The following is a 25,868-nucleotide window of genomic DNA, read 5'->3' as shown; positions in this document are numbered from 1 at the left end:
CACACCTGCGTGTACGCAGACACCCCAAGCTGCTATAAAATGAGGCTTTCCAAAAACACTCGAGGAATTTGGGGTGTCAGAAGGAGGACTTTTAGAGAACGAGACGGGTCTCCTGGCACTGGCCTACTATCACAGAATATTTAATTTTTTAAAAAAGGGACCATTTACAAGGGTCTTTAAAAACTGCAGTCTTGGGAAGTGTAGGAGTGGATTGCTCTGGAGGAAGCTGAAGTGGTGAGTAGTGAGCGGGGATCATCTGACAGGAGACAGCAGAGCCTCTGCCCACCCCCGGACAGGCCCAGTCAGGCCACAGGACACCTGAGATGCGGGCCCTCGCTCTGACCCCAGGTGGTCCTCACCTTTATGTTGCAGGAACTGCAGACAGCTCTGGAGAGAAAAGAAGAGGGTTAGCAGTGTCAGCTGTGAGGGGTCCAGCACCCGCCCAGCACAGGCGAGGCCAGGCTGTCACTGCCTCCTGCTTGACCCCTGGCCACGTCAGTGCTTTACTTTCATTTTACTCCCAAATCTTGCTTTTCTTCTTGCTCAGCTCTACACCCCAAATCCTTCTGCCCCTCCTCACCCTTTCTGGGGAGCATCTGGTCTGGAGTGGAGGGTACCTGACCCCTCTCCACAAGCACCGTCAGAGCCAGACGCCCTCAAGTGAGATGCCCAGCTTTAAGCAGTGATTAACAGTTTTTATTTCCCATACATGATTTCAAAAGTAAATGCCTTCTTGCTGTAAAAATTCAAACACTAGAGAGAATTTTAATTTAGACAGGAGTCCTCTCCTGTAAAGCCCATCCTAGAGATGATCCCTACTATCAGCAGTTTCCATTCTCCATATCTAAGCATAAATTAACAAAAACATACATTTAAAATAAAAATACAATAAATGAAATGGGGTATCATGTGTACTATCCTATAAAGATACACCAGGGCTCTTCTCCACATCAGTACAAATTGTCCAAATTCATTTTTTAAAACAAGGGACCATGCACTCTTGCATGGATGTCCCATAATTAATTCGCCATCAACGAACCTCTGTTATTAGTTTGATTTTATTTTACTGTAGTCAGGGAACATACTTTGTATGATATCAATCCTTCCACATTTTTGAGACTTGTTTTTTGACCCAGAATAGTCAATTTTGGTGAACGTTCCGTGTGCACTTGATAAGAACATACATCCCACTGTTCGGTCTAGTTTCTCTAAATGTCACTTAGATCAAGTTGGTGATAGTGTCATTCAAATCTCCCTTAGGGTTTCACATCTCTAACTGTAACCATGGATTTAGCTATTTTTCCTTGCAGCCTGTCAATGTTTTGTTCCATGTATATTGAATCTCTTGCTAGGTGTGGAAAATGTTCAGGATTATTTCCTCCTTTTATCATTATGAAATGAACTCCTTTAACTCTGATAATATTCTTTACTCCATAGTCTACTTTGTATTGTATTAATATATCGACTCAAGCTTTCTTTAGACTACTGTTGGTGTGGTGTATCTTTCTCCACCCATCTCCCTCCAACCAGTTTGTGTCTTTTATTTAATGTACATGTCTTGGGAATTCCATGGCGGTCCAGTGGTTAGGACTCCATGCTTGGGTTTGCAGGGGGCTTGGGTTTGATCCCCGGTTGGGGAACTAAGATCCTGCAAGCCATGCAGCATAGCCAAAAAATAAAATAAAATAAAAAATAAATTACATGTCTTGTAGACAGCAGATTGTCTCACTTTCTTTATTCAATCTGGGAAACTCTGCCTTTTAATTGGATTGTTTACACCATTTATATTTAATGTAATTGTTGATATAATTGGGTTTAAGTCTATCATCTTGTGATTTGTTTTCTTTTTGTCCTATTTGTTCTTTGTTCCCTTTTCCTGTTTATGCTTTCTGTATTGAGTATTTTTTATGATTCCATTTTATCTTCTTTGTTGACATACAAGCCATTCCAGTGGTTGCTTTTGGGCTCATAGGATAGTCTTTAATTTACCACAGTCTTCCTTCAAGTAATATTTTACCATCTCATATAAAAACTTGTAACAGCATACTTACAATCCTCCACCTCTGGTCTTAATGCTATTGTTATATTTTTTTAGTTACAGATATGTGATAACCCCCAAAATACACTTTTATTATTTTTTTGCATGCCTGGTAATCTTTGACTGGATGATGGACACTGAATTTTACCTTGCTGGGTGCTGGGTATTGGTTTACCTTTTAAAGAGGTATAAAAAGATAATCTTATATGTTAGGAGTTGCTGTTCCTAGTGCTCTTATTCCTTTGTGTACATTCAGATCTCCATCTGGTGTCATTTTCCATCTACGTGGCAGACCTCGTTTAACATTTGTTCCAGTGTGGGTCTGCTGGTGAAGAATTTTTTTGGCTTCTGTATTTCTGGAAATGTCTTTACTTTTGCCTCTTGCTGGGTACAGAATTCTAGACTGACCGTTTTCTTTCCCTTCTTTCAGTACCTTAAAGATGTTGTTCCACTGACATCTTGCCTGCAATGTTTTGATGAGAAATCTGCAGTCATCTTTCTCTTTCTCTGTACATAACATGTCTTTATTTGCTGACTGACTTTAGGAATTTCTCTTTATCACCGGTTTTGATCAATTTAATTATTATGTGTCTTGGTGTGATTTTATTCATATTTCTTGTGCTTGGGGTTCACTGAGTTTCTTGTAGGTTTATATTTTTCATCAAATTCGGAAAACCTTTTTAGCTGTTATTTCTTCAAATACTTTTTCTGCCCCCACATCTTTGGGGACTTTAACTACACCTATATTAGGCTTCTTAACGTTATCCCACAGCTTGCCAACACCTTTTTTATTTCTAAATTCTTTTTTCTCTCAGTGTTTTTGTTTTGGATAATTTTGTTTTGGATAGTTTCTATTCCTACGTCTTCAAGTTAACTAATCTTTTCTTCTGCACAGTCCTCTGAATGTCTAAGCTGCTATAAATCATCCAGTGTAATTTTCATCCCAAACATTCCAGTTTTCATGCCTAGAGGTTCGATTTGTCTCTTCTTTACCTTTTCCATGTCTTTAACTTTGGCAGCATATGAAATGCAGTTCAAAACTTTTAATGTCCATGGGACTTCCCTGGTGGTCCAGTGGTTAAGACTCCACACTTCCACTGCAGGGGGCGTGGGTTCAATCTCTGGTTGGGGAACTCAGATCCCGCATGCTGTGCGGTGTGGCCAAAAAAACAAAAACAAAAAACAAAAAACAAAAAACCTTTTAATGTCCTTATCTGCTAATCCTAAAATCTGTGTCAGTTCTGGGTGATTTGATTGATTTTTCTCATCATGGGTCATGTTTTCCTGCTTCTTGACATGCCTGATAATATTTGATTGGATGCCAGGCGTTTTATCTTGCTGGGTGCTGGATATTTCTTTATTCCTATTCTTGAGCTTTGCTCTGGGAAGCAGTTAAGATACTTGGGAATAGTTTGGTCCTTTCTGGTCTTGCTTTTGCGATTTGTTAGTTCTGGAGCAGTGCTCAGTCTAGGGGCACTTATTCCTGCTAGTGAGGCAAGACCTTCCTGTGTATTCCACTCAGCAGCCATGAATCACAACTTTCCACCGTGGCTGGTGGGAATAGACACTATTCCTGGTACTGTTCCTTTAAAACCTTAGGACAGGGTCAGTCAACTTTTTCTGTAAAAGCTCAGATAGTCAACATTTTAGGTGTGGCTAAATGAATAATAAACAGATGGGTGTGGCTGTGTTCCAATAAAACTTTATTTATAAAATAGGCAGTGGGCCAGATTTGGCCCATGGGCTGGAGTTTGCCAATCTGTGCTTCAAGATGATTCCTTCCAAACCCTCAGTAATTTCCTTGCATGTATGTGCTGATCAGAACTCTGAACACTCAAGGGGGACCTTCTGCAGGTCTCTTGAGACCTGCTTTCTGGAGGACTCTCTCCAAAGGGGAGAACTCTAGATGCCCGGGTCCCCTGGTTCTCAGCTTTAGCTCCTCCACTCCAGGAGCTGAACAGGCTCTGAGTCCAGAGTTGAGGCAGTCCTAGGATACAGCTCACCCTGTCTGCTTCCCGTTGGTTGCTTGATACCTGATGTCTTGAGAACCGGTGTTTCATGTCTTTGAGTTTTTTTTTTTCTTTTTGGCTGTTTCATGTGGAAGATGCCTGTCCTGCTTCCTGTTACCCCATCTTGGCTGAAAGTGGGGGCTGCTCAGCTGTTACGATTAAATTAAAAATTCTGTCCCTTCCTTGCACGACTCACAGTGCCTGATAGATCATCCTCAGAATCGCAGGAAGCTCTACTGGACAGAAGCCTAGAGGCTTGTTAGCCCTCCTTCCCATGTTAATTCACAGCCAAGGTGCATTCAAAAGGCTCACTCACCTCTTGCAAAAGAGACAGGTGGGCGGCCAGGAGAACAGTGGGAACTTGGTCCGGCAGCAGCAGCAAATCTGTACGGAAAGGCCTGGTTAGAGCCCAGTTTTGTCCAGAACTCGCCAGGCCCAGTCCTGCCCTCACCTGCCCCAACCCCGGGCTCCTCACCTTCCCCTTCTTCAGACTGCTGAAGAGCTCCTTATTCTGCAGGAACTTCTCCATCTCGGCCTTCACCAGCACACGGCGCACGTCCATCACCTCCTCCACCGTCAGAGCCAGGCTCTCCACGGGGTGGCTGAACTCCTGTGGCAGGAGGCCCGAGGGGCCGGTCTCAGGCTCTCAGGGCGTCTCCACAAGTTCCCCTCTTCCCTGAGGACCCTGGCACCTCCCTGGCCTTGGTCCACCAAGCCCAGCAGCTCCATAAAACGCCCCGCTCCTCAGCTCGGCCACGCCAGGGAGCCGTACTGCTCCCTAGGACTTCTCTGTGCCCGGCTACAGGCAAGGGCTCTCTGACCGGCCCTGCCCACCCCACCGGTCAGCCCCCAGCCCGTCGATGGCCTCATTGCACATGTAACCCTTCAGCCCGTCCCACCTTCGTTTGCAGTGCTCCCGGACCTGAAGCATCTGCCTCCAGCCTTGCTCCCCACCAGCCGACACCAGGCCAGTCAAAGCCAGCCAGAGCCCCCAGGCCCACTGCCCCCCCTCCTGGAACCCTCCCCCGCTCCCACCTCCCTCCCAGCGCCAACCATCCACTGCGACTCCGGGTCTGCCAGTCAGGCGGTTGCACCTATCCACGTCGTCATAACCGCCCGGCCCTTTGGGCCGCCATGGCGAGTACACCCTTTCCTAGCCCCCAGGGGAACAGTCCTGTGTTCTTAGCACAGAACTCCATCTCTCAAAGCGTCAGTTCCTCTTCTATAAAGCGGGGCATTTCAGCTCCACTGAGAGGACGCAGTGCCTGGCGCCCGGAATTGAAACGTTAGCTACCAAGATGAGGCGGCATGGGAGGCACCAGAGGCTGGTGGGAGTTGGACAGTGTTTATGGGTCAGACTTTCAGGATTGTCCTATTTAGGCTTGTTGGTCAGCTGCTACTGTGTGGCATCAGGTGAGTCTGGGACCCCGTGTTCTTCTCTGACCAGAAGCGTCCACGTCTTCTGGCTTCTGATTTCTGTTTCTAGTAGCCTGGTGGTGCTGTTTATATTTGAACAATTCCCCTCTAAACCTTACAGATGTTACACTAACTGCACACATTGCCAAGAGATCTCAAGCTGGGTGCTGGGCAGATTGGGCTGAGCACATACTCAGGGCAGAGGCAAGGCCACTCAAGTTCTCGGGTTTGAGAGCCAAGCCGCTCGGAAGGGAAACACTTACGGGACTTGCTATTCAAACACGTCCCCCGAATCCTTGACATCCCTGCTGTCAAGAAGTGGCCCCCTGAGTAGGACTCAGTGACTCATTTGTACTGAGCGGATAAGGCGGAAGTGACAGTGTGTCCCCTCCGAGACTGGGTCATAAAGACACTGGCTTCCTCCTGCCTCTCGGATCGCTCACCCCGGGGGGAGCCATGCTGCGAGGGCACTCAGGCAGCCCCGGGGAGAGGCCACACGGGAGGAGCTGAGGCCTCCTGCCCACAGCCGGGGGAGGAGCCTCCTTGGAGGCGGGTGGAGCCTTCAGGTGAGGCGGGAGCCCTGCCGACACTGCAGCTGCAGCCTCGCTCGAGTCCGAGCCAGGGCCGCCGGGCCGAGCCACTTCCGGGTTCGGGACCCACAGAAACTGTGAGATAATAAATGTGTTGTTGTAGCTGCTAAGTTTGGGGGTGATTTTTTTACACGGCAAAAGACACCTAATACAGGACTCAGAGGGGAAAGCGTGCCCTTCAGTTGGGGAGTATTAACAGTAACACGACCTTAACTTTCCAAAGCCTTTGAACATCTGTTCTCACTTGAGGCTCTTGGTAAAACTTCAAGGAAGCGATTATGACAACCACACCCTGGACGTTCCTCCACACACCAGCAAGGTGCCCTGTGGCCCCCCAGGCACTTCACTGCTCTCATCCCATTTGATAAAATCATGCACCAAGGTTCAGGTCCAAGTGGGGACCTCAAAACAGCAGCAACTGTTAGCTCTTCACAATGAAAAGTCAGACAAAATTCACAACCAATGAAACTGAGGCGCAGCGAGGGAACAGCACAGAGTCGAGACCTGAGAAAGTGCTCTCTGGTGTCACCACGCTGCCTTCCAGGCACAGGGCGCTGGGCTTCTCGCCTGTCCTGACCCCCCAGAGATGGAACTGGGCTGTCCCCTTAGCAAGGCCCTTCTCCGGCCCGGGGGGCTGCGGTGCCCAGAAGGTCCAGGGGGTGGCAGCAAAGACCAACCTGCCCAGATGGGGTGGCTGGAGCGGGGACCCCACTCGCCACTGAGGGGAGCCCTCCCCACCCCGGAGCCCAGCAGGCGCACCACCCCATCACAGCCACCCTGGCCGACAGCGCCTCCCTCACTCACCAGCCACCGGTGATTGGCGTCTGGGGCCTTGGAGGCCCCAGGCCTGTCGACTGAGCCCAGGTCACTGTGTGGCGGGGAGCTGGGGTCAGGCCGGGACTGGACGCTGACAGAACCTGGTAGAAGAGCCGGGGGCTGTCAGGACAACCTGCAGGAGTTCTGGCGTCGGACAGCTGTGCCCAGGGAGCGGGAGATGGCCCTCCAGGCAGCAGGAGATGATGGTGGGGTGGTTTCCTGGGGGTGAGGAGTCTAGTAGAGGACACGTCACCCACAGCGAGGGCCTGTGCAGTGCGGCAAGCCAGAGGGGCCCATATCTGAGCCCCACGATGGGGCCGTGGCAGCCTTGGTCAGCCCCCCTCACCACACTTTGCCTGGAGACCCAGAGGGGCAGAGAGGGTCGGAGGGGGAAGAGGGGCAAGAGGGGGTCCACCTCCACCACGGGGGGACAGTGAGGTACGGAATCCCTGGCCTGGACCTCTTCACACCAGGAGTCATAGCCACTAAATGAGACCATCCCGAGAGGGGCCAGAAAGCAACACGGGGGCTCAAGGTGACCTTGAGGGGAGAGAAGGGGGCCTGGCCACGTCTGGTGGGAGGCACTGGGCGGGGTGGCAACCCTGTGACCCGGGGCACTTGGTGGGGCCCAGTCTCCACCACGGAGGGGACCAACTAACCCTGCGTGGCCAGCAGAACCGTACCGTCCTGCGCGCTGACCGACAGGGAAAGGGCGGGGCTCGTGACAAAGCCCAGGGCACCGGTCAGGCTCCAGAGTGGTGTGTGCTACTCTGTGGGCACGTCTCCATTGACAGAAAGACTAGGCGGATCTATCAATCGTCCATCCATCCAGCTTTCTTTCTATACACCAATATGTCAACAGCAATTATCCCCAGGTAATAGAATCGTGGGAACTTTTTTTTAAAGCTTTACAATGAACATGGATTGCTAATTTCATAACGTTCTAGAAGGTGGGGGATGGCTGCCTGGGTGATCAATACCCTCCCTGCAGGTGCGAGCTCCCTGTACCCTCCGAAGCCGCTGGGACCGGGCAGGGGCAAAGGGCGCCGCAGGAGGGTGTCCAGGGAAGGGAGGGCAGCACCCACCCGGCTCCTGGGCGCTGGGCGTCCAGGACTGCACGCTGCCCGCACGCGGCCGAGCCGGCTCCAGGTCTCCAGGGGGCTGCAGGCCAGAGGTCACCTCGCTCCGGAGCTGGGCCAGGTCGTGCTCCGAGAAAGAGCGGTCTCGCCTCAGTGTCACCTCCGCACACGGCGACTCTTCCTCCTGCGAATACACCAGCCCGGCACCGCCCTGACCTCTCTGCCCGCCAGCGCCTCCTGCCTGCCCTTGGGCTGAGGTGTCGGGCACAGGGGCCTCCGCTACACACTGCCCAGGCCAGGGGGGAGGCGGGTGCCTCGAAAACCAGACCCTGGTCTGCGGCCCCTGGAAAGCCCTGGGAGGGCAGGTCTGGGGCAGGTGGGGCCCGTGGACATGGCCACCACCCTGGTCTCTGGGCTCAGAAGGCAGCAGCCAGGATGCAGAGGCCCACTGGGACATGCTGGCTTTTCACCTCCGAGGGGGGCTGCCCAGCTTCCCAGCCCCAGGAGGACGGAGCGCTCTGCTTTAGACCTTTTTGTGCAGAGGCCACAGTGGCTCAAGGCCACCGTCCCAGTGACCCTTCTGAGCCACCAAGATGGGAAAGGGTCCCTGAGCCCGGCCATGCTTGCCCGCAGGGCAGACCCAGCCCCACAGCAGGACACCAGCTTCACAGCAGGGCACGCCCCACAGAGCTGGACGCCGGACACTGGCTGTGTCCTTGCCCCCTCCCTCCTCCCCCTCCCCCCCACCTCCCCTCCCTCCCCTTCCTCCCTTCCCTCCTCCCCCTCCCCCCTCCTCCCCCTCCCCCCCTCCTCCTCAGTCTCTCTTCAGGAACCCGTGGGCTCTGACCTCGGATATGTTCATCTCCTCCATCTCAGCCAGCGTGGGCGCCTTGAGCAGGACTCGGGGCCGCGGGCGCTGGGCACTACTCCCGGCATCCGTGACGGACAGGTTGATGCAGGAGCTGGACTTGACGTCCCCAGAGCAGGCGTTGAGGATGCAGGGCAGAGAGCCGAACCCTGGGGCAGGCAGCAGGTGAGGCAGGACAGGACAGGACGGGTTGGGGGGTGGAGGGGAGGCAAGGGGCAGGGGAGGGGGTGTCCCGTGCTCACCCCGCCCGTCCCAGTGCCTGCCCTCCACGGGGCGCAGCCTGCGTTCCTGCTTGATCTCCTCCAGGATCTTCTCGTGCAGCGTTCTCTGTTTCTGGGGTAAGGGGCGAAGCCTTCTCTCTGAGACCTGCAAGGGGTGTGGCAGCGCCAGGTGGGGGCCGACTCCCAAGCTGGGGAGGAACCCTGCATGAGGAATCCGGAGCCCGCGGCATCACAGGGGCGGACGTGGAGGCCCTGTGTGCTCCTGGGGCAGTGAGCGCCCCAGAACCAACCTTCCAAACGCCCCAAGGGAGCCGGTACCTGCTTCAGCGGAGGCCGGGAGCGGATGAAGTCCAGGATAAGTTCATGGGCATCCTTCTTCACCCTGGGAGGGATGTCCCCGTTGACCTGTGTGTGGGGTGAGGGCAGCAGGGCTAAGGGCCCATCTGCCAGGGCTGTGGCCTTGAGAGGGGCTCATGCAGCCACGGGCAGCGCCTGGGCCTCACTCCAGCCTCCCTCTCAGCGGCTGTGTGGCCGTGGCCTTCAAGGCCTGACCACGAGCTTTCCCTGCATCTCAGATTCTTCATGTGGAAATGGGGGTCAGTGGCACCACCTCATAGGGTTGTCATAACAATGAAATTAACTCGCACGTTTAAGATTCTCAGCGATGCTGGCACACAGCGAGGGCTATGTGAGCGTTAAATGGGACGATCCTGCAGCCTCAGCTCCTGCCCCTGGTCCCCTTCTCCCTGCCCTTGTCACACTGTGTCCCTGAAAGGACCGTGAGCCATGTGACTCCGGGCCATGTCTGCCCCAGTTCAGTGGCCAGCACACCAAGCAGGGGCTCCAGCGAGCAGAGGGGGCTGAACGTGGACCCCCTTCAACATGGCTTACCATGACCTAGAGAGGCCCACCATGACCTTGAGGGGCCCACTATGACCTTGAGTGGCCCACCATGACCTTGAGGGGCCCACTATGACCTTGAGAGGCTCACCATGACCTTGCGCAGCTTGTAGTTCCTGGCGCGGATGTCCTGCATCAGCATCTCGAAGGGGGTGAGCTGGAACTCTGTGGGCAGGGAGTTGAACTCCTGCTCCTGCACCTTCTTCAGCTTCACCCCGTGGCGGAGCTCCCGCATGAGCTGGACCCAGAGTCGGGCCTGGGCCCCCGAGAAGATGAAAATGGCCCTTAGCCCCGGGCAGGGCTCCCGGGCTGTGCCCCGGGCCAGCGGGGGCCACGGCTTACCCAGTCCGTGCGTCCCAGGCTGTTGAGCTCCATCAGGGGCTTCTCTGACTGCGGCTCGTCCTCCCGAAGCTTCTGCAGCATCTGTAAGTCCAGGAGAAATGGGAGAACAGCAGCCGTGGGGATGTGGGCCCTGCTGGTCTGTCCCCCTGCGGACGCTCGTGTACCACATGGGCTACTAGCCCACCAGCTAAAAAAGGGACAAGTGGGCATTTTGGACAAGGCTTTGGGGCTCAGAAAGCTACCTGGGGGAACCAAGCCATCAGCCTTGGAGCCACACGGGAACACTTGTGTCCCACTGGCTACCTGTGGCCGCATCTCCCAGGCAAGGGCAGAGGAGAAAGCACAGCCTCCACATGGCACCACACAGTACCTCCTGGCTGCAGTAGAATCTGCCCCCTTCCCTCACTGACCCACACCCCACCCACCCACCCCCAGGCACCGCGTCTTCCACAGACAGCAGACGCAGGCGTGGAGGCCACGCCCTCATCCGGGAAGGGCTTCAGACCTCAGCTCACAGGGCCCCTGGGCCCCACGCACACCCACCCTCATGGGACACCCTCGGCGCTTCTCTGCACACGATCCCACCTGCAGTTGTACGTTTATCTGCTGCTTTGATTGTTGTCTGAATGGTTGGCTCCGTGAGGCCAGAACCACGTTTTCTGTTTTCGCTTTTATTTTCTTATCTTAGTGTTTCTGGCTCCTAGCACTGTGTGACACATGCTAGGCCTTAAACATTGGTTGAAGGAATAAATGAATCAATAAATGGGTAGTTGGGTGGGTGGGTGGACGGCCGAGAGGGTGAGTTACTCAGCAGGTCCAGGCAAACAGTCACAGGGACGTATTTCACGAACTGGGAAGAATGCTGCCCTCATGGTGAGGGCCCAAGCAGGATGCTGGGGATTGTTAGGTAGCTGTCCTACGCTGAGAATGTGGGAAGAAGCTGCTAGGTTCGTTGCCCTGGATCTTGGCAGCAGCTGGGGCTCTGCTCTCACCAATTTCCACCCTGGAGAAGCAGCTGCCTTTGGCGCACAGCCTCGCCCACCCCATCCCCCAAATCAGACAGAACTGGTTACCCTGGCTTTCACCCCAAGCCACTTGCCAACCACTTTGGGACGCTCTAGAAAACTCTGCCAAGTCTCTGAGAAGCACAAGGTGTGTGATTCTAAAAATAGACCTGCGTGTGACCTGGCGGTCTCCGCAAAGGGCATGAAGGTGGGTCTCCTGTCCTGCCTGGAGTATCTCTACCTGCCCCCTGAGTCGGCTGTTTCTGCCCCAAACGCCAGCCCAGCTGCGCCCCACCAACAGCCTCCCTCTCACCACCTCCTCCAATTTCCCGGACTTCTCTTGGGTCAACTGCTTGAAGTCTAGAGCTGTTTGCTCCTAAAACAAAGAGCTTTTATTGCCTGGGTAAGGAATTGACCTCAGCAACAGGACAGGTGACAGAAAAGCATTAGGGCCATCCACAATGAGAGCACTGCAAGGGCATCTCTGAGATGCCGGGGAAGCGTGGGGAGGGAAGAAGGGGGATGGGGCTTCGGAGGCACAGGCTGTGCAGAGGGACCACCCCCCCTTGGGCTAGGATTGGGCTGCAGATGAGGGCCAAGTGGCTCAAGCAGCATCTGAATTGTCCTGCGCTGGGTCCCAGGCCCATCGATCAAAACAACCCTGAGAGCCTGCTCAAGCTCAGGGCCAGGGAAGTTGTGCAGGAACGCTTCCCGGTCAGAGGAAACGAGAGACACATGCCCACAAAGGGCCAGGGTGGAATCAGGGACCAGCATCAGTTAATTCCAAAAATACCTCCTGACCTCTCCAAAATCTCTGTTTCTTCTCATCTGTGAAATGCTGGTGGAAGGCAGGGGTCCCTGTGGGCTGTGACCCCCGTTTCAAGGAAACACCTCAGTTCCCGCCAAGGGAGAGGCTGGGAGAGCTGGGGCGGAGACTGTCACCTCCTGTGACTTTGAGACCACGAAGAAGCAGAGCAGCCCCGGGAGAAGGCCAGCTGGGAGCCGGGTCAGGCCCCCTCTGCTCTGTACTAGCTGTGGCGTGGGGCAAGGACACAGCCCCTCAGAGGCTTTCCAGCTGCTCATCTGGGAAAAGGGTGATAACCACGGAGGGAGGTGGAGGGGAACAGCAGACTGTCACCAGCAGGGCAAACACCTGGGCGAGTGTCCTCTCACTGAACTGCCCACCTCCCCAAAGCTCCAGCATGCTGGCACCTCTGCCTGGGTCCTGGGCCGCCCTCTGCACCCTATTTTCAGAAGGAACCATCACCTGGGCAGGTGAGCCGGAGGCAGGACTCACAGCCCCTTTTGCAGATGTAAACATGGGGATCAGGGAAGTTAATAACTAACTTAGAGGCAACAGGAGTGAGGTCACAGGGTAAAGGTGCCACTTAGGTAAGTTTCTGAGCCTCAGTTCCCTCCTGTGCAAAACCGGGTAAGCAGGAGGTGTGCGGGTTAAGCTAAAACCTGCAAAGCGTTCAGGGCAGTCCCACACAGAGTGAGCTGCGAGCAGAGGACTTCCACGCCCTGTGGACCGACAGAGGGACACAGGGAAGGAGGCAGGGACCGGGGACTGGCAGCCTGGCCCCGCCCACCTGGCCCCGCCTCTGCTGGTGGAGGCGCCTTCACGGCCCCACCCCTTGCTCCACCCGCCCCCACGTGCTCCGCCTGCCGCACCCTCAGCCCCTCCCAGACGCCCCCACGTCCTTGGTCCCTACGGCCTGGTTCCCCCCCCCTCCCCGAGTCTCCACTCACCTCCTTGGCCTCCCGGACCCTGGCGAGGAAGGCGCGCAGCTCCAGCGTCTCCACGAAGAGTGCGCGGCACACGGCCTGGTAGTGGGTCTGAGCGCCCCGGGGCTCGGTCAGGCGCGCGGCGCACAGGCGCATGGCCTGCGTGAAGGTGCGCACGGCGCGGGGGCCGCCCTCGGCCTCCTCCTCCTCCTCGGGGGCCCCGTAGCCCTCGTCGGCTGCCCCGCCACCGCCATCGTCGTCGCAGTCGCTGTTGGCCATGAGGTCGATGAGCCGCTCCAGCTGCGGGCTGAGCTCGCGCTCCTCGTGCTCTGCCAGGCCCCAGTCCAGCGCGCGGTAGATGGCGAAGCCCAGCGACTGAACCACCTGCGGGACAGGGGCCCGCGGTCACAGACAGCCAGGGAGGGCACACACGCACTGGAGGGGTGCCGGGAGGGGGCCGGCGGCGGGCCTGAGTCCCAGCCGCCGCAGGAGAAGGTCACCACCGCGTGGCTTCTAATGGTGAAATGGAACAGCAGCTGTCCTCCCTGGGGATGCGCTCAGGGTCACCCAGACGGGGAACAGCGTGCTCCCCAAGCAGCACAGCCACTGTGGAAGACTGTGTGGCAAGTTCTTGTAATCCAACACGCTTTTACCGCGGGACTGCAGCTCCTCTCTGGGGAACTGAACCAAGAGAGAGGAAAAACGTGTATCCTCACAAGTCGTGAGCTGGGCAGCCGTGTGGAGCCCTGACCCCCGTGCACAGCCCAGGCCAGAACTCCAGGCTGCTGGGCTCCGCATACACGGAGCTCTAAGCAAGACAAATCGAATCTACAGTCACCAAGGGCCGGCCCGTGGCTCCCAGCCGGCATGGGGGGTGGAGGTTGGAGGAGCACAGGAACTTGGGGGACGCTGGAAAAGGTCTGTATTCTTGAGTGCAGCGTTGCGTATGTGGTGTACACATTGGTCAGAACTCACCAAATGAAAGCTTACCCCAACAACTTTGTTAAAAAAAGACAGAGAGGCAACCTAATGAAACGTTAGCTTTTCATATGCTGTAACAGCATATTTTAAATCAGAGGAGAAACACTAGCTTATTCGATAAAGCTTGACACTGGAACTCACAAAAAGCGAGATCCCCTCCCTTAAGTATTTTAAGCTGCATGTAAATTTCAATGTATGTAAATTTAAGCTGAAAAAGAAAAACCTAAAAAATAATTGTACCTGAGTACGGGGAGCAGGGTGGGGTCACCAGGGGGCAGGTGCGGAGGGAAGGGGCGGGGCCCGCAGGGAACAGGTGTGTCCTTAGCTGTGGGGCCCACCATGCTATTCTGCTGGCTTTGTATATGCTTGAAATTCTTTCTCCATAATGTTTTTTTTTAATTTATTAATTAATTTATTTATTTTTGGCTGCATTGGGTCTTTGTTGCTGCGTGCGGGCTTTCTCTAGTTGTGGCGAGCGGGGGCTACTCTCAGTCGCGGTGTGCGGGCTTCCCACTGCGACGGCGTCTCTTGTTGCGGAGCATGGGCTCTAGGCACGCGGGCTTCAGTAGTTGTGGCACGTGGGCTCAGTAGTTGTGACTCGCGGGTTCTAGAGCAGAGGCTCAGTAGTTGTGGCGCACGAGCTTAGCTGCTCTGCAGCCTGTGGGATCTTCCCAGACCAGGGCACGAACCTGTGTCCCCTGCATTGGCAGGCAGATTCTTAACCACTGTGCCACCAGGGAAGTCCCATAATAAGTTTTTTTAAAAGTGGATTAGCACATTAGGAATCTGAGTCCTGCGGTAGAGAGACCTCTTCACTCTGCTTTCAATTTTACTTGGCGAGGAACCCTGTTTGCACAGACTACCATTAACATCTAGGAATCCAGGTTCTGTGGAAGATGGTCATCTGTCCCAGTGCCGTGTGCACCCGACAGTCCCTGCTCACACAGTGGCCCTGGGACGCGGGTCTGCTTGACAGGGAGGCACCGAGGGGAAAGCAGTTCCATGCCAGCCAGTGGCGCAGCTGAGCATAAGAAATAAGAATAAGGAAGCTGGACTTCCCTGGTGGCGCAGTGGTTAAGAATCCGCCTGCCAACGCAGGGGACAGGGGTTCGAGCCCTGGTCCAGGAAGATCCCACATGCCACGGAGCAACTAAGCCCGCGAGCCACAACTACTGAGCCCGTGTGCCACAACTACTGAAGTCCGTGCGCCTAGAGCCCGTGCTCCACAACAAGAGAAGCCACCGCAATGAGAAGCACGTGCACTGCAATGAAGAGTAGCCCCCACTCACAGCAACCAGAGAAATCCCGCGCACAGCAACGAAGACCCAATGCAGCCAAAAATAAATAAATAAATCCTTAAAAAAAATAAAAATAAAAAAATAAGGAAGCTGCATCCAGTGTGCACGGCACTTTGTTTTTGTGTTTGAAACTGCTTTTGTGGTTTCCCTTGAGGACAACGATGCAAAAGATACACACACACCAAAATGACAACAGCTCTTTGCCACTTAACCTTGCCACAAGCCTTGAGGTAACCTCTCGTTTCACAGGTGGGGCAGAGACACAGAATGGCACAGAATGGCCGCGCTGGCCTGGGGGTCGGGTTGGCCTGCAGCCTCTGCCCTGACCTCGTGCCACGGACAGAGCTGCACCCTCACCAGGCACCAGGACACCTGGCCTCCCGGGCCCTTCTGGCCTCTCCTCTCCTTTCCTGTGATCCCACCCCCCTGGGCCCCAAGGGAGTGGGCTGGAGCAGAGCTGAAGGACAGGTGCGAGTGTCAGTGCTGTGCAGGGGACAGGGCACAAGAACAGACCTTCCCTGTCCTGCAGAAAAGCCTCAGAAGACACCCTGAGCCTGGAGGGGGCGTAGGGGCGTCAGCCTGGCTCGGGACACCGGACGCGTGGGAGGAGCAAGGCCCCAGTGGGAGAAAAGTTCCAGCAAAAGTCAACAACGCTCCCAGCCTGGAGGTGTCTTATCTCTGCCTCAGGAGGCAAGGGTCAGACCTGGCTCCAAGTCGCACCCTAGAACCATGAGTCAGAGGCCCGAAGGCCGGTCACGTCCCACAGGTGACCGAAGGGCCAGGCCGTGGCGGGTGGAGTCCCTGTGGCAGTGGGATCTCCAGAAAGCGCCTGGATGCTCCACAGGACGAGTGGGTGGGCGAGGGCCGCACTTCACACAAATTTCCAGCGGTCCTGTCGTGCCCCAGAGGTGGGGGCCAGGAAGGAGACGCTGGGGGGAGTGAACTCCACTGCCGCCCCCCCGGGGGGGCCTCACAGCCCCTGCCACGCACAGGGGTGGCCCTGACCCAGTCTCTCCGAAGGAGGCCACTGTGCCCCATGGGGTGGGGCAGGCAGCAAAGCTCCCCTGCTCCAGCGCAGCCCAGCCTGCCGCCCGCCCAGCCTCCCCCCCCCCCCCCCCCCCCCCCGTCCTCCTGGGCGCAGGCCCGTGCGGGCATCACATCAGTGAAAGGGTTAACTCCACTGCAGCCTCTTATCTGATAGCTGCTCCTTAAAAGCTTCCCAAAGGCAAAGACCACCGGCTTCCCCAAAAGGAAAAATCTGGGCAGCCGGCCAAGAGTCTCAGAACCCTGGGCCCCGCCTGCCCGGGCAGCGTGGGAACCAGGCACCCGCAGGCCCAGTGGGCCAGCCCCAGGGACCGGCCCGAGTAACTGAAGGGCCAGTGTGAGAACCTACGCAAACAGCACAGGAGACTGCCCTGCCCCACTTCCTCGGGCGGGGCTCTCGGGTTGATTTATGAGGCTCCAGGCAGAACAGTGCAGACTGGACCCCTACATACAAAGTTCCTTGTAAATATTTTCAAAACTGCTAACAAGAGGCCTCCTTTGGAGCGGGAGGTCGTGAGCACGAGTCTAGTCGGGGCCTGCGGGCAGCAGGGCAGCCCCGGCAGTGGGAGCCGGGCTGAGCAGTGAAATCGGTTCTTGAAAACACGTGGCTGCGTTTTTCCCCCTCAAATTCCAGAAAGCGGTATAGCACAGAGTTCACAGCAATCCTATGGGAAATCCACGTTGTGTAAACAGCAGGGTATCCACCCCAGCCAGAGGGGATAGCTAATCACTGACGTTATTAAGAATTGCCAGCACGTGGCGATGAGAAAAAGTCAGAAGACTTGGGGATGGTTTTATTACTGTTTCTAAACTCTACACAGCAAACCATACAGCCTCTTTTGGCCTGTGCCCACACCCTTGCTCTAACACTGTGTTTAATATATAAATATGTATTTGCACAAAACTGTTTTTTTGTAAGGCAGGAGAGTGATAAACATCAAATTCAATTACCTGGGGGCGGGCAGATGGGACGGGAGACACAGGAAGAGGTCCTGCCGGTGAGGTTTGCGTTCTGGGTTGGGTGGACGCTCCAGGACATTGGTTGTGGGCTGCTTTTCCTGTTTGTCCCCCAGACCCAATTCCTGTCCAACACTCTGTGACCAGGGAGCCCCGGAGACCACATCACCTTTGCCCTCTCCTCCCTCGGGTCAGTGGGAGGCCCCTCCAGGAGCCCGGGGGTCGCAGGGAAGAGGGAGGTGGGTACATCACTTCCCCTGAACTTCAGGCCCACCGAGTCCACACCACCCTGGCGGGCTCCCCCATCACCGCCTGCCCTCTGGGCTCAATCTCCCCATCAAGCCTTTCCACTAAGCCACTGAGCATTTATCTGCGTCCTGCCTCACGGGAACAACTGTATAACTTTATGTGCGATATACAAGACACCTAACTTTAACGTGTAAAGTTTGTTTGTAAAGTACCTGGGCTTCCGAGCTGGCCGGTGACACCATCGCTGTGGACTCTGCAAGGGGAGAGAAGAGGCAGTCAGGACCAGCTTCAGCGGCCCCGGGACCCGACACACGGGGCCGGCCCCCGCCCCCCACTGCCCCCCCTCCCCACCGGAGCACACAGCGCATAGCCCAAGGTCTCCATCGGAAACCAGAAAGCTGAGCCATCAGCCACTGGACGGACACCGACAAGGCCCAGCTCCGGGCTGGACACCAGGTGAGCCGTGCAGCCCTGCCCCAGGGGCGGAGGGTCGGCTGGCAAAGACAGCCCCTGCTCGCCCCGTACAGCGACCACTCAGAGAGGAGCAGCCAACAGGGCCACGGGGTCCATCCCGCCCCCTTGGGAAGCAAGGCTGGGGGCACAAGTGAAAGGGGAGAGAGGAAGTAGCCAGGGGCCAGCTCGGGTCAGCCAGGCCCAGGGAAAGCCCTCACGGTCGGAAGCCGCACACCCCCAAATCAGAGCTAGATGAGAAACCCAGACGCAGTGGAAAGGGCAGGCCTTGCTCCAGAGTTCCCAACAGCTGCGCTGGGTCAGCTGGCATCTGGCCACCACCTCTGGATTTGGGGATTTCTCCCCAGACTGTCTCTGCCAGAGATTCAGAGTCTCCGGGACGAAACCCAGGTGCTGAACTGGGCTCTAGGTATTTTATTATGTTTATCATTAAACATGGCACTGAGTTGGCATGTTTACAAGTACTCAGTTGTGTAACCGGTGTACAGCCCAGGAGGTAGATGGTTCTTGTACCCATTTCACAGATGAGGAAACGGATGCCCAAGGGAGTGAGCTCGTTGGCCCCAAGGTGTCACAGCTAGTAAGTGGTGGTGCCGGGTGTGGCCAGGCTGGGGGATCCCAGAATCTATGCTCCAGTCACTCCCTGAGCCACCCCCAGGCCTCCCAAGGGGCCAGGCTGGACGAGACACAGAAAACCCACCTCCTTCCACCACCTGCCTTGAATAAGGCACGCAGAACTGTGTTAGGGTATGAAGTTTAGCTGCCTTAAATTGAGGTGGATAAAAAACACAAACCGTGCAATTCTCTGCTAAGTGAACCTGCTAACTCTGCAAATATTTTCAAAATGCCATCAAGAGACCGGAAGACTGCCAAAGATAAAGCGCGTTTGTGTCGGGCTGATCCATTAAATAATGGAAGACACTGCACCCCCAGCATCAGTGGAGTTAATGCAACACTGAGCATTAACTCCCAGTGAGCAGCTGGGCATATACAGGTGTTGGATGGTCAGTAAAAGCCTGTAGCTGTGAATGGGGGCCATGGAAGGTGCAAGGGATCACACTTGATAAAGGTGCTTCCCGGAGGTGCCAGGGCCCCGAGTTTCCCTGATTTCAAGGGGGCAGGGGGCAGCCAGCCCTCAGCGCCCATCACAACCCAGCACGGTCTGGTAGGTGAGTGTTCACCAACCCAGTTGTATTTTAAGTCGCACGGACTCGGGGGCCCCGCGGTGGTTCCGTGCCCAGCGCTTTGCTGCAGAGCTAACAAGTGACTTACCGTGGCTTCAGTCCACAGACTCCTTGTGGAGGCTGGCGCCACGGCTCCCTCTTTACAGAGGAGGAAACTGAAGCTCAGAGAGATACAGAGATTGACCGAGACCACACAGCTAACAAATGGTGGAGCTGGGGCTTGCAGGCGGGGCTGACACAGTGGTGGGCGCCCTGGGCTCAGCTCAGGCTCATCTGCCCAGCTACCGGGGTGCCAACTCCAGGCCACCTCCTCCTTGACTGGGCCGTACCCGGAGGCCAAACTCCCTCCCAGGAGTCTAACAGGATCACAGCGAAACCCTAGCACCTGACACTCACTGGCGTGTCTGCTTAGACGGCCACGTCCTGGGACCAGAGCAACCAGTGCCCGGTGCTCCCTTTGTGGGAGCCACACAGATACCTCGGCCCCCACAGCGTGGCCCTGGCACTGAACCGTTGATGCCGTCCCGGGGACCGAGGACCTCTTCTGCCTGAAGACCTGGGTAGCAGGAGGGAGCCCTACAGTGGCAGAGAGGTTGGGCTGCATCCCCCATGAGCCAAGTCTCCAGGCCACATGGGTCCCCCAGGGACCCCAAAGACCTGAAGCCTCTTCTAGAAGCACGGGGCAGAACTGGCAAAGGGCCGGGTGGGCTGAGCTTACCGTGGGGTCATTTGTCATGTGACCCCAGGCACAGGCATCTCACAGGTGTCCCAACAGGGAACACAGCTTGTCGAGGGACTGCCTTCCTGTGAGGTAATCCTTGCTCAGAGGTGAGACTAAATCTCAGTTCCAGCTACAAGCACACCAGCTCACACAGTCACACTCTTCCCGCGCACGCACGCACGCACGCACGCCCACCTGCCCCATGCAGTGCCTTCAGCCCTCGCCCCCATTTTCTGAAGGGGGTGCTTGGTGTCCTCTGCAGCGGAGGATGTTTCCCATCAAGAACTGTGCAGTGGAGCAGCGCCCAGGCCCCTGCCTCCTGCAGTCCTGCTCTGGGCCCATCACGTGAACCTGCGGGAGCTGCTTCCCCAGCTGTGCCTGGGGAGGGGCACATGGGACCAGGATCAGGACAGCCCACAAGCCAGTGCCTCCTGGGCCAGGTATGTCCCAAGGCTCCCCAAACATCCACACGGCCTCTGGGGCAGTTGCTATCAAACCCCCACTGCACAGAGAATGAAACTGAGGCACCCAGAGGCCTAAGTAACTTCCCAAGGTCAGGCAGCAGTGGGCGCAAGCTAAGGCTGAGTCTACTCGCCAGCCCTGTCCCCACCTCTCCCCGAGGGTGACTGCATCGCTGCTTTGCTTCCTGAACCTCGGTTTTCTCGTCTGTACGATGGGCTCACAGCAGCGCTTCCCTCGCTCCCCGTCTCCCAGGATGGCAAGGTGGAGCCGCTGCATCCCCGCACCATGTCTCGACTGTGTGACCCTCACGGGAGCAAAGGGCCCGGGAGGACCCCTGCATGACAGCAAGGGTGCGTGGCAGCTTTGGTGGGGGGTCAAGGAGCAGGAGACAAAAGCCATACGGGAAGGACCTGGTTGAAAGAAAATGTTTCAACCAGAAATACTCTGGCTGCCAGGAGGAGATTCAGGGAAGTATGCTCTCCTCGGAAGCAGGATTTCATCTTTCCAGCCAGCCTCTACTCACCTCTCACTGCTGGACACTCAGCCCTCACCTGTACGTCCATCTGTGTGGAGAGCCATTTAAAAAGACACAGGTGGGACTTCCCTGGTGGCACAGTGGTTAAGAACCCGCCTGCCAATGCAGGGGACACGGGTTTGAGCCCTGGTCCGGGAAGATCCCACATGCCGCGGAGCAGCTAAGCCCGTGCACCACAACTACTGAGCCTGCACTCTAGAGCCCACGAGCCACAACTACTGAAGCCCGCGCGCCTACAGCCCACGCTCCGCAACAAGAGGAGCTACTGCAATGAGAAGCCCACGCACCGCAATGAAGAGTAGCCCCCGCTCGCCGCAACTAGAGAAAGCCCGCGTGCAGCAACTAAGAGCCAACACAGCCAAAAATAAATAAATAAAAACTTTTAAAAAGATATAGGCAAGGGCTTCCCTGGTGGCGCAGTGGTTGAGAATCTGCCTGCCAATGCAGGGGACACGGGTTCGAGCCTTGGTCTGGGAGGATCCCACATGCCGCGGAGCAACTGGGCCCGTGAGCCACAACTACTGAGCCTGCGCGTCTGGAGCCTCTGCTCCGCAACAAGAGAGGCCGCGATAGTGAGAGGCCCGCGCACCGCGATGAAGAGTGGCCCCCACTCGCCGCAACTGGAGAAAGCCCTCGCACAGAAACGAAGACCCAACACAGCCAAAAATAAAAATAATAAATAAATAATAAATTTTAAAAAAAAATTAAAAAAAAAAAAAAAAAGATATAGGCAAGCTACAGAGACAGTCCCTGGTCACTCAGGAGGCGAACTCCCAGTGAGGCCCAGCAAGTCCACTTTGAGGGCCCGGAGCCCACAGGACACGCAGGGTTGCCTGGAACACCAGGGGTCCAACTTCAGCTCCTGGGAAGGGACATGCTGGGCCAGGAGACGTGGGAAGGGGCATCTCCAGTGAGCACAGACGGCCCCACGTACACACACAGTGACAGCAGCACAGAAACAGCAGCAGCAGGGGCGGAAAGAGCAGCACGTGTGTCTGTGTGCACAGGTCCCTGGGCCCAGGGTGATGTGGGCTCCGTACTGACGTTCCCTCATGAGTCCTCCCCACTCCCTGGGCACGTGCCACTCTCAGCCCAGTTTATGCAGGAGGAGTGGGGGCCCCAGCACTGTTTTTTCTCCACCTACTGGGCTGGAGGTAAAGAGGTAGATAGAGAACTGGGCCCCATGAAGCTCATGACACAGGGATGCCAAGGTCCAACGCAGGACAAACTAAACGGCCTCTGTGTTTGGAACTCAGGGCTGCAAACGAGGTGAAGTGGGAAGGCCTTGCCTCTAGGCAGCGGTGGGCTGCAAGGGGGAAGCTTGACCCTGGAGACAGGGCCCAGTGCTTGGTGGGGGGAGGGCCTGGAAGGGCCAGTGGCCTCAGAACTACAGGCAGAAAAGGACGGAGTGGGAGGAGGGGTGCAGGTGCAGGTGTGACCTGGCGGACAGGTCACATGAGCAGCCAAGCGTGAAGAGAGGGGCCTGTGCAAAATTCTAGCACCAAAACTGACAAGAAAAAAACCCAGAAAAGCAGGGCGGTGTGTAAATTAGCGTAAGCAGAATGGAGAAGGTCGGAGGTGAAAGGAGCCCCATCAACACCCCGAACCCACCCTCCACCTGCCCAAGGGGGTTTTCATGGGGGAGAGCCTGGTGCCTGGAGAAAAGTATGTTATGTTTGCCCGCAAATGTCGGCTGGGAGGGTGGGAGGTCTCAGGCAAGGTGACAGCCGAGCGCTGCTTTGGAGCAGGCAGTGTCCTGGCGGGCCTGCCCTGGAGGCATCAGGCGGACAAATGCCACTGAAAGTGTCCCAGGACCACTGACCACTGGCCACGCTGCAAGAATGGGCTTCGCCTCAGAGGACGGTCAGCACACGCACTGCAGAGATGCCTGGTGGACTTTCTTGCCTCAAGTTAAAAACAAAACAAAACACCCTTGCCCATCGGGAGGTTTTAATAATGACCTCTTAAAAATAACTTCACTGTTAACATGTTTTTCCATTTTCCCACTTGAAAAAGGGGGCTTCCGAGCAGTTATGAAGAAGTCTTCAGACTTGCCAACTAGGAAGTTTACTCGAGTAAGCGTCCCCTGCTTAGCTGCAAGTGGGAAGTATTCCCACTCATATGCTAAAGTAATAGTACTCCTCCACATCCCCTGCCCCCTGCAAGTCAGGTTTACTTTGGTTGTTGATTTCTTTTCTTTTTTCTTCTTTTTGGCCACGTGGCATGTGGGATCTTAGCTCCCTGACCAGGGGTCGAACCTGCTCCCCCTGCAGTGGAAGCTCGGAGTCTCAACCTCTGGACTGCCAGAGAAGTCCCTGGTTGTTGATTTCTTTAAAGTTATTTTAAACATTGACTTAATGCCTACGTTTACCAGAACTTCCTGAGGGAGGATGAGAACCTTCTTCTCAACTGCGATTACAGCACGAGATAAACACGCATCTTTCAGTGAATCCAGTAATCACTCAAGTCCCAGAGAAACGCTGGGTTAGCTACCTTAGGGAGACAGCTGGTCTAAAGTTTCAGCTGATTCACAAAAGCTCAACAGGGACAGAAGAGAAAGTTCAGGGTAATCTATTTTTCTTAATCTTTAAAGAGGCAGCAAGTCACAAACCTCATCCACCTTTACAAGACGTGTTTATGGACAGACACCAAAGATCATGTCTAAGGGAAAATGAAATTGGGCTCCTCTGTGTCGTGGGCTGGGACGTCCCCATACAGGTCAGTGGAGAGTGGCCACACGTGAGCTTTGAAGCGCAGCCTTGGATTTCCAGTCGACCTGTGAGTATGAAGGCAGCACAAGTGCCGCTGGGCCTGCAGGGACCAGGAAGAAGGGGCTGACATATCCCCGGGGCTGGAGAGGTGGACAGAACCAGATGACCGCTGCACCCGAGGATGGCCCTTGTGGTCCACTGTGGAGAGTACTGACCCCACAGGCAGAGATGCAGGGACCCCTCAGCTCTGCATCTGACTGGTGGCGAACCACTTACCACTCTGTGCCTCAGCTTCCCCATCTTTAGAGTCAGAGGGTGAGACCAGGCAGGCCCATTATAGTCCTGTACTGCTCTGCGGTGCCAGAAGCCACCCCCTGGGTTACACTGCTTGTCTTCCGGGATGAGGAGGGGCACAGGGAAGGTCTTTTAAGGAGGACATACAGCTTTAAGAGAAAAACTCTTGGTGAATATGCAGACTCCAGGGCCCCACCGATGAGGAGAGGCCATCCTGTATCGTGCTCTCAGCCCAGCCTTTGAAGACAGTGGACACAGGCATTGAGGGCATCAGGGCTGAATCCAAATCCTGCCGCTTCTTGTGTGACTATGGGTAAGCCTGAGCCTCAGCTTACCCGACTGTAAAATGGGTACAGTACTGTTTGAGTCCAGCTCTTATTATTTTCTCCTGTCAAATAAGTGTTTTTGTGCAAAATAGAGCAACTCTCAAGTGTCACACAGCTGAGATGTTAAGGGAGGTGGGAGCAGGGTTCAGAGATGAGAAGAAGCTTGTGGAGAAATAGTGACGGTCCTAGGGGGTGGGAGAGGTTCAGCAGAACCCTCCCTGTTACCAAAGGAGCTGTCGCTTCTGGCTAGCTTTGCCCTGGTCCTTCCCAGCCCTCCATGAGTCTGCTCATGGATTTCTGCAAACCCACCCCCTCCAGCACACACAGCTGGCCTGTGTGCTTCCCCAGGGGTATCACTTTTGGGGGTAATATCATCATATGCTCCGTCCCAGCACTCTACTTTTCCAGGAAGAAAACTTTTTTCTTAAAGAGGCTACAAATCACTTAAACTCATCATTCTGCATAGACTTCAAGTATCTTTCAAGGGCTTCATTGTTGGTTCCCGTTCATGGTTCAGAGCAGAACACTAAGCAAGTTGTTCCCCAAGTTTTACACATTCTCTGTTAAATCTTCACACCCACGGAAAACGAGCCCGAGGAAAACATGTGTTTCCTTTCGTGCCTGAGCGCCTGTGCACCTACCACTCCAACAAGGATCCACACCACCAGTCACTGGGTGGGAAGGTCTGAGGGCTGCAGACCCCCAGAGGAAAAGGAAGCAGCCCAGGTGGGGAGGGCCGCGGTAGGAGGGACAGAGTCCAGTCTCCCTGCTGAAGGGCCTCAGGCAAGGAGCCAAAGCCCCCTCCTCTCCAGCCAGCAGCTGGCCCTGATGTTGACATGGGTTTCAGGTGGGGGGGAATCCAGGAAAGGGAGGGGGGGTGAGGGTCCCAGGTCGAAAGAGTGACTTTCATGTCTAGCAGAGGGAGAGAGGAAAAGCAGGGGCAAGGGGCGGAGGTCCACGTCCCAGCGGAGAGTTGCTGGGGGCTCCCAATCCAGAAAGGGGAGAGGAGGGAGGAGGGCCTTCCAGTCTCGTAGAGAGAGAAGGTGGAGGAGGGGCCCCCAGTGCGGCAGAGGGAGGGCGCGGAAATGGGAGAGGTCGGCGGGTCCAGAGAGGGAAGGCGCCGGAAGGGGGGCGCCGGCGCCGGGTCCAGGTCCAGGTCCAGCAGAGGGAGGGAGGGTCTCAGCCCCTCCCCCCGGGCGGACACCGCCCGCCGCCCCGCCGCGCCCCCGCCCCCGGCCTCACCTGCCGCGCCGGGCTCCCGCTGCGCGCTGACCGAGCCGTCCCTGCGCAGGAGGATGTCCGCTGTGTCCCGGATGCGCCGCCGGCCGCCCGGCGCGCCCCGCAGCCCGCGGCAGCACTGGAAGCACACGGCCCACGCCTGCTCCTCGTTGATGGGCTGCTCGTACGCCTTCAGCACTTCCTCCAGGGACAGCTCCCACGGCTCTGGCCGCCCAGCGCCCCCGGCCCGCTCGCCCGCGGCCGCGTCGCCGCTGGAGCTGCCGGCCCGGGCCATGGCCGCCCCATCATCGCCGCCTGCGCGCCCAGCCCGTTTCCATAACAGCCGCGCCAGGGCCGACGCGCCCGCGAAGCGCGGGGGGCGGATCCCGCGCCGCCGGCCGCTGCT

The 25,868-nt window shown here is 56.1% G+C and overlaps 1 protein-coding gene and 1 long non-coding RNA gene across 4 annotated transcripts in view; one reads left to right on the top strand and one right to left on the bottom strand.

The window, feature by feature from the left end:
- LOC132353376 (uncharacterized) overlaps positions 1 to 1,692 on the top strand; it is a 5,771-nt gene extending 4,079 nt beyond the window's left edge. The window contains exon 3 of the long non-coding RNA XR_009499021.1: positions 373 to 1,692. This is a non-coding gene — a long non-coding RNA (uncharacterized LOC132353376). The remainder of the gene's footprint in view (positions 1 to 372) is intronic.
- The window catches only part of SPIRE2 (spire type actin nucleation factor 2), a 26,889-nt gene extending 1,021 nt beyond the window's left edge, over positions 1 to 25,868 (bottom strand). The window contains exons 1-13 of one of the 3 annotated variants that reach the window (XM_059904534.1): positions 25,487 to 25,868; positions 17,753 to 17,793; positions 13,036 to 13,395; positions 10,280 to 10,360; positions 10,029 to 10,193; positions 9,356 to 9,442; positions 9,059 to 9,182; positions 8,796 to 8,965; positions 7,955 to 8,132; positions 6,858 to 6,970; positions 4,523 to 4,657; positions 4,364 to 4,431; positions 360 to 387 (exon numbers count right to left, since the gene is read on the bottom strand). In XM_059904534.1, the coding sequence (XP_059760517.1) occupies positions 360 to 387; positions 4,364 to 4,431; positions 4,523 to 4,657; positions 6,858 to 6,970; positions 7,955 to 8,132; positions 8,796 to 8,965; positions 9,059 to 9,182; positions 9,356 to 9,442; positions 10,029 to 10,193; positions 10,280 to 10,360; positions 13,036 to 13,395; positions 17,753 to 17,793; positions 25,487 to 25,757 (1,821 nt within the window). In that variant the 5' untranslated portion in view covers positions 25,758 to 25,868. Of the gene's footprint in view, positions 1 to 359; positions 388 to 4,363; positions 4,432 to 4,522; positions 4,658 to 6,857; positions 6,971 to 7,954; positions 8,133 to 8,795; positions 9,183 to 9,355; positions 9,443 to 10,028; positions 10,194 to 10,279; positions 10,361 to 13,035; positions 13,396 to 17,752; positions 17,794 to 25,486 lie in introns of all 3 variants that reach the window. The other 2 variants (XM_059904532.1, XM_059904533.1) reach the window with 2 other exon arrangements.

The sequence above is a fragment of the Balaenoptera ricei genome, chromosome 19 (assembly GCF_028023285.1).
Source record: "Balaenoptera ricei isolate mBalRic1 chromosome 19, mBalRic1.hap2, whole genome shotgun sequence".
Classification (NCBI taxonomy): Eukaryota; Metazoa; Chordata; class Mammalia; order Artiodactyla; family Balaenopteridae; genus Balaenoptera; species Balaenoptera ricei.
This window is presented reverse-complemented; position numbering and strand designations above follow the sequence as displayed.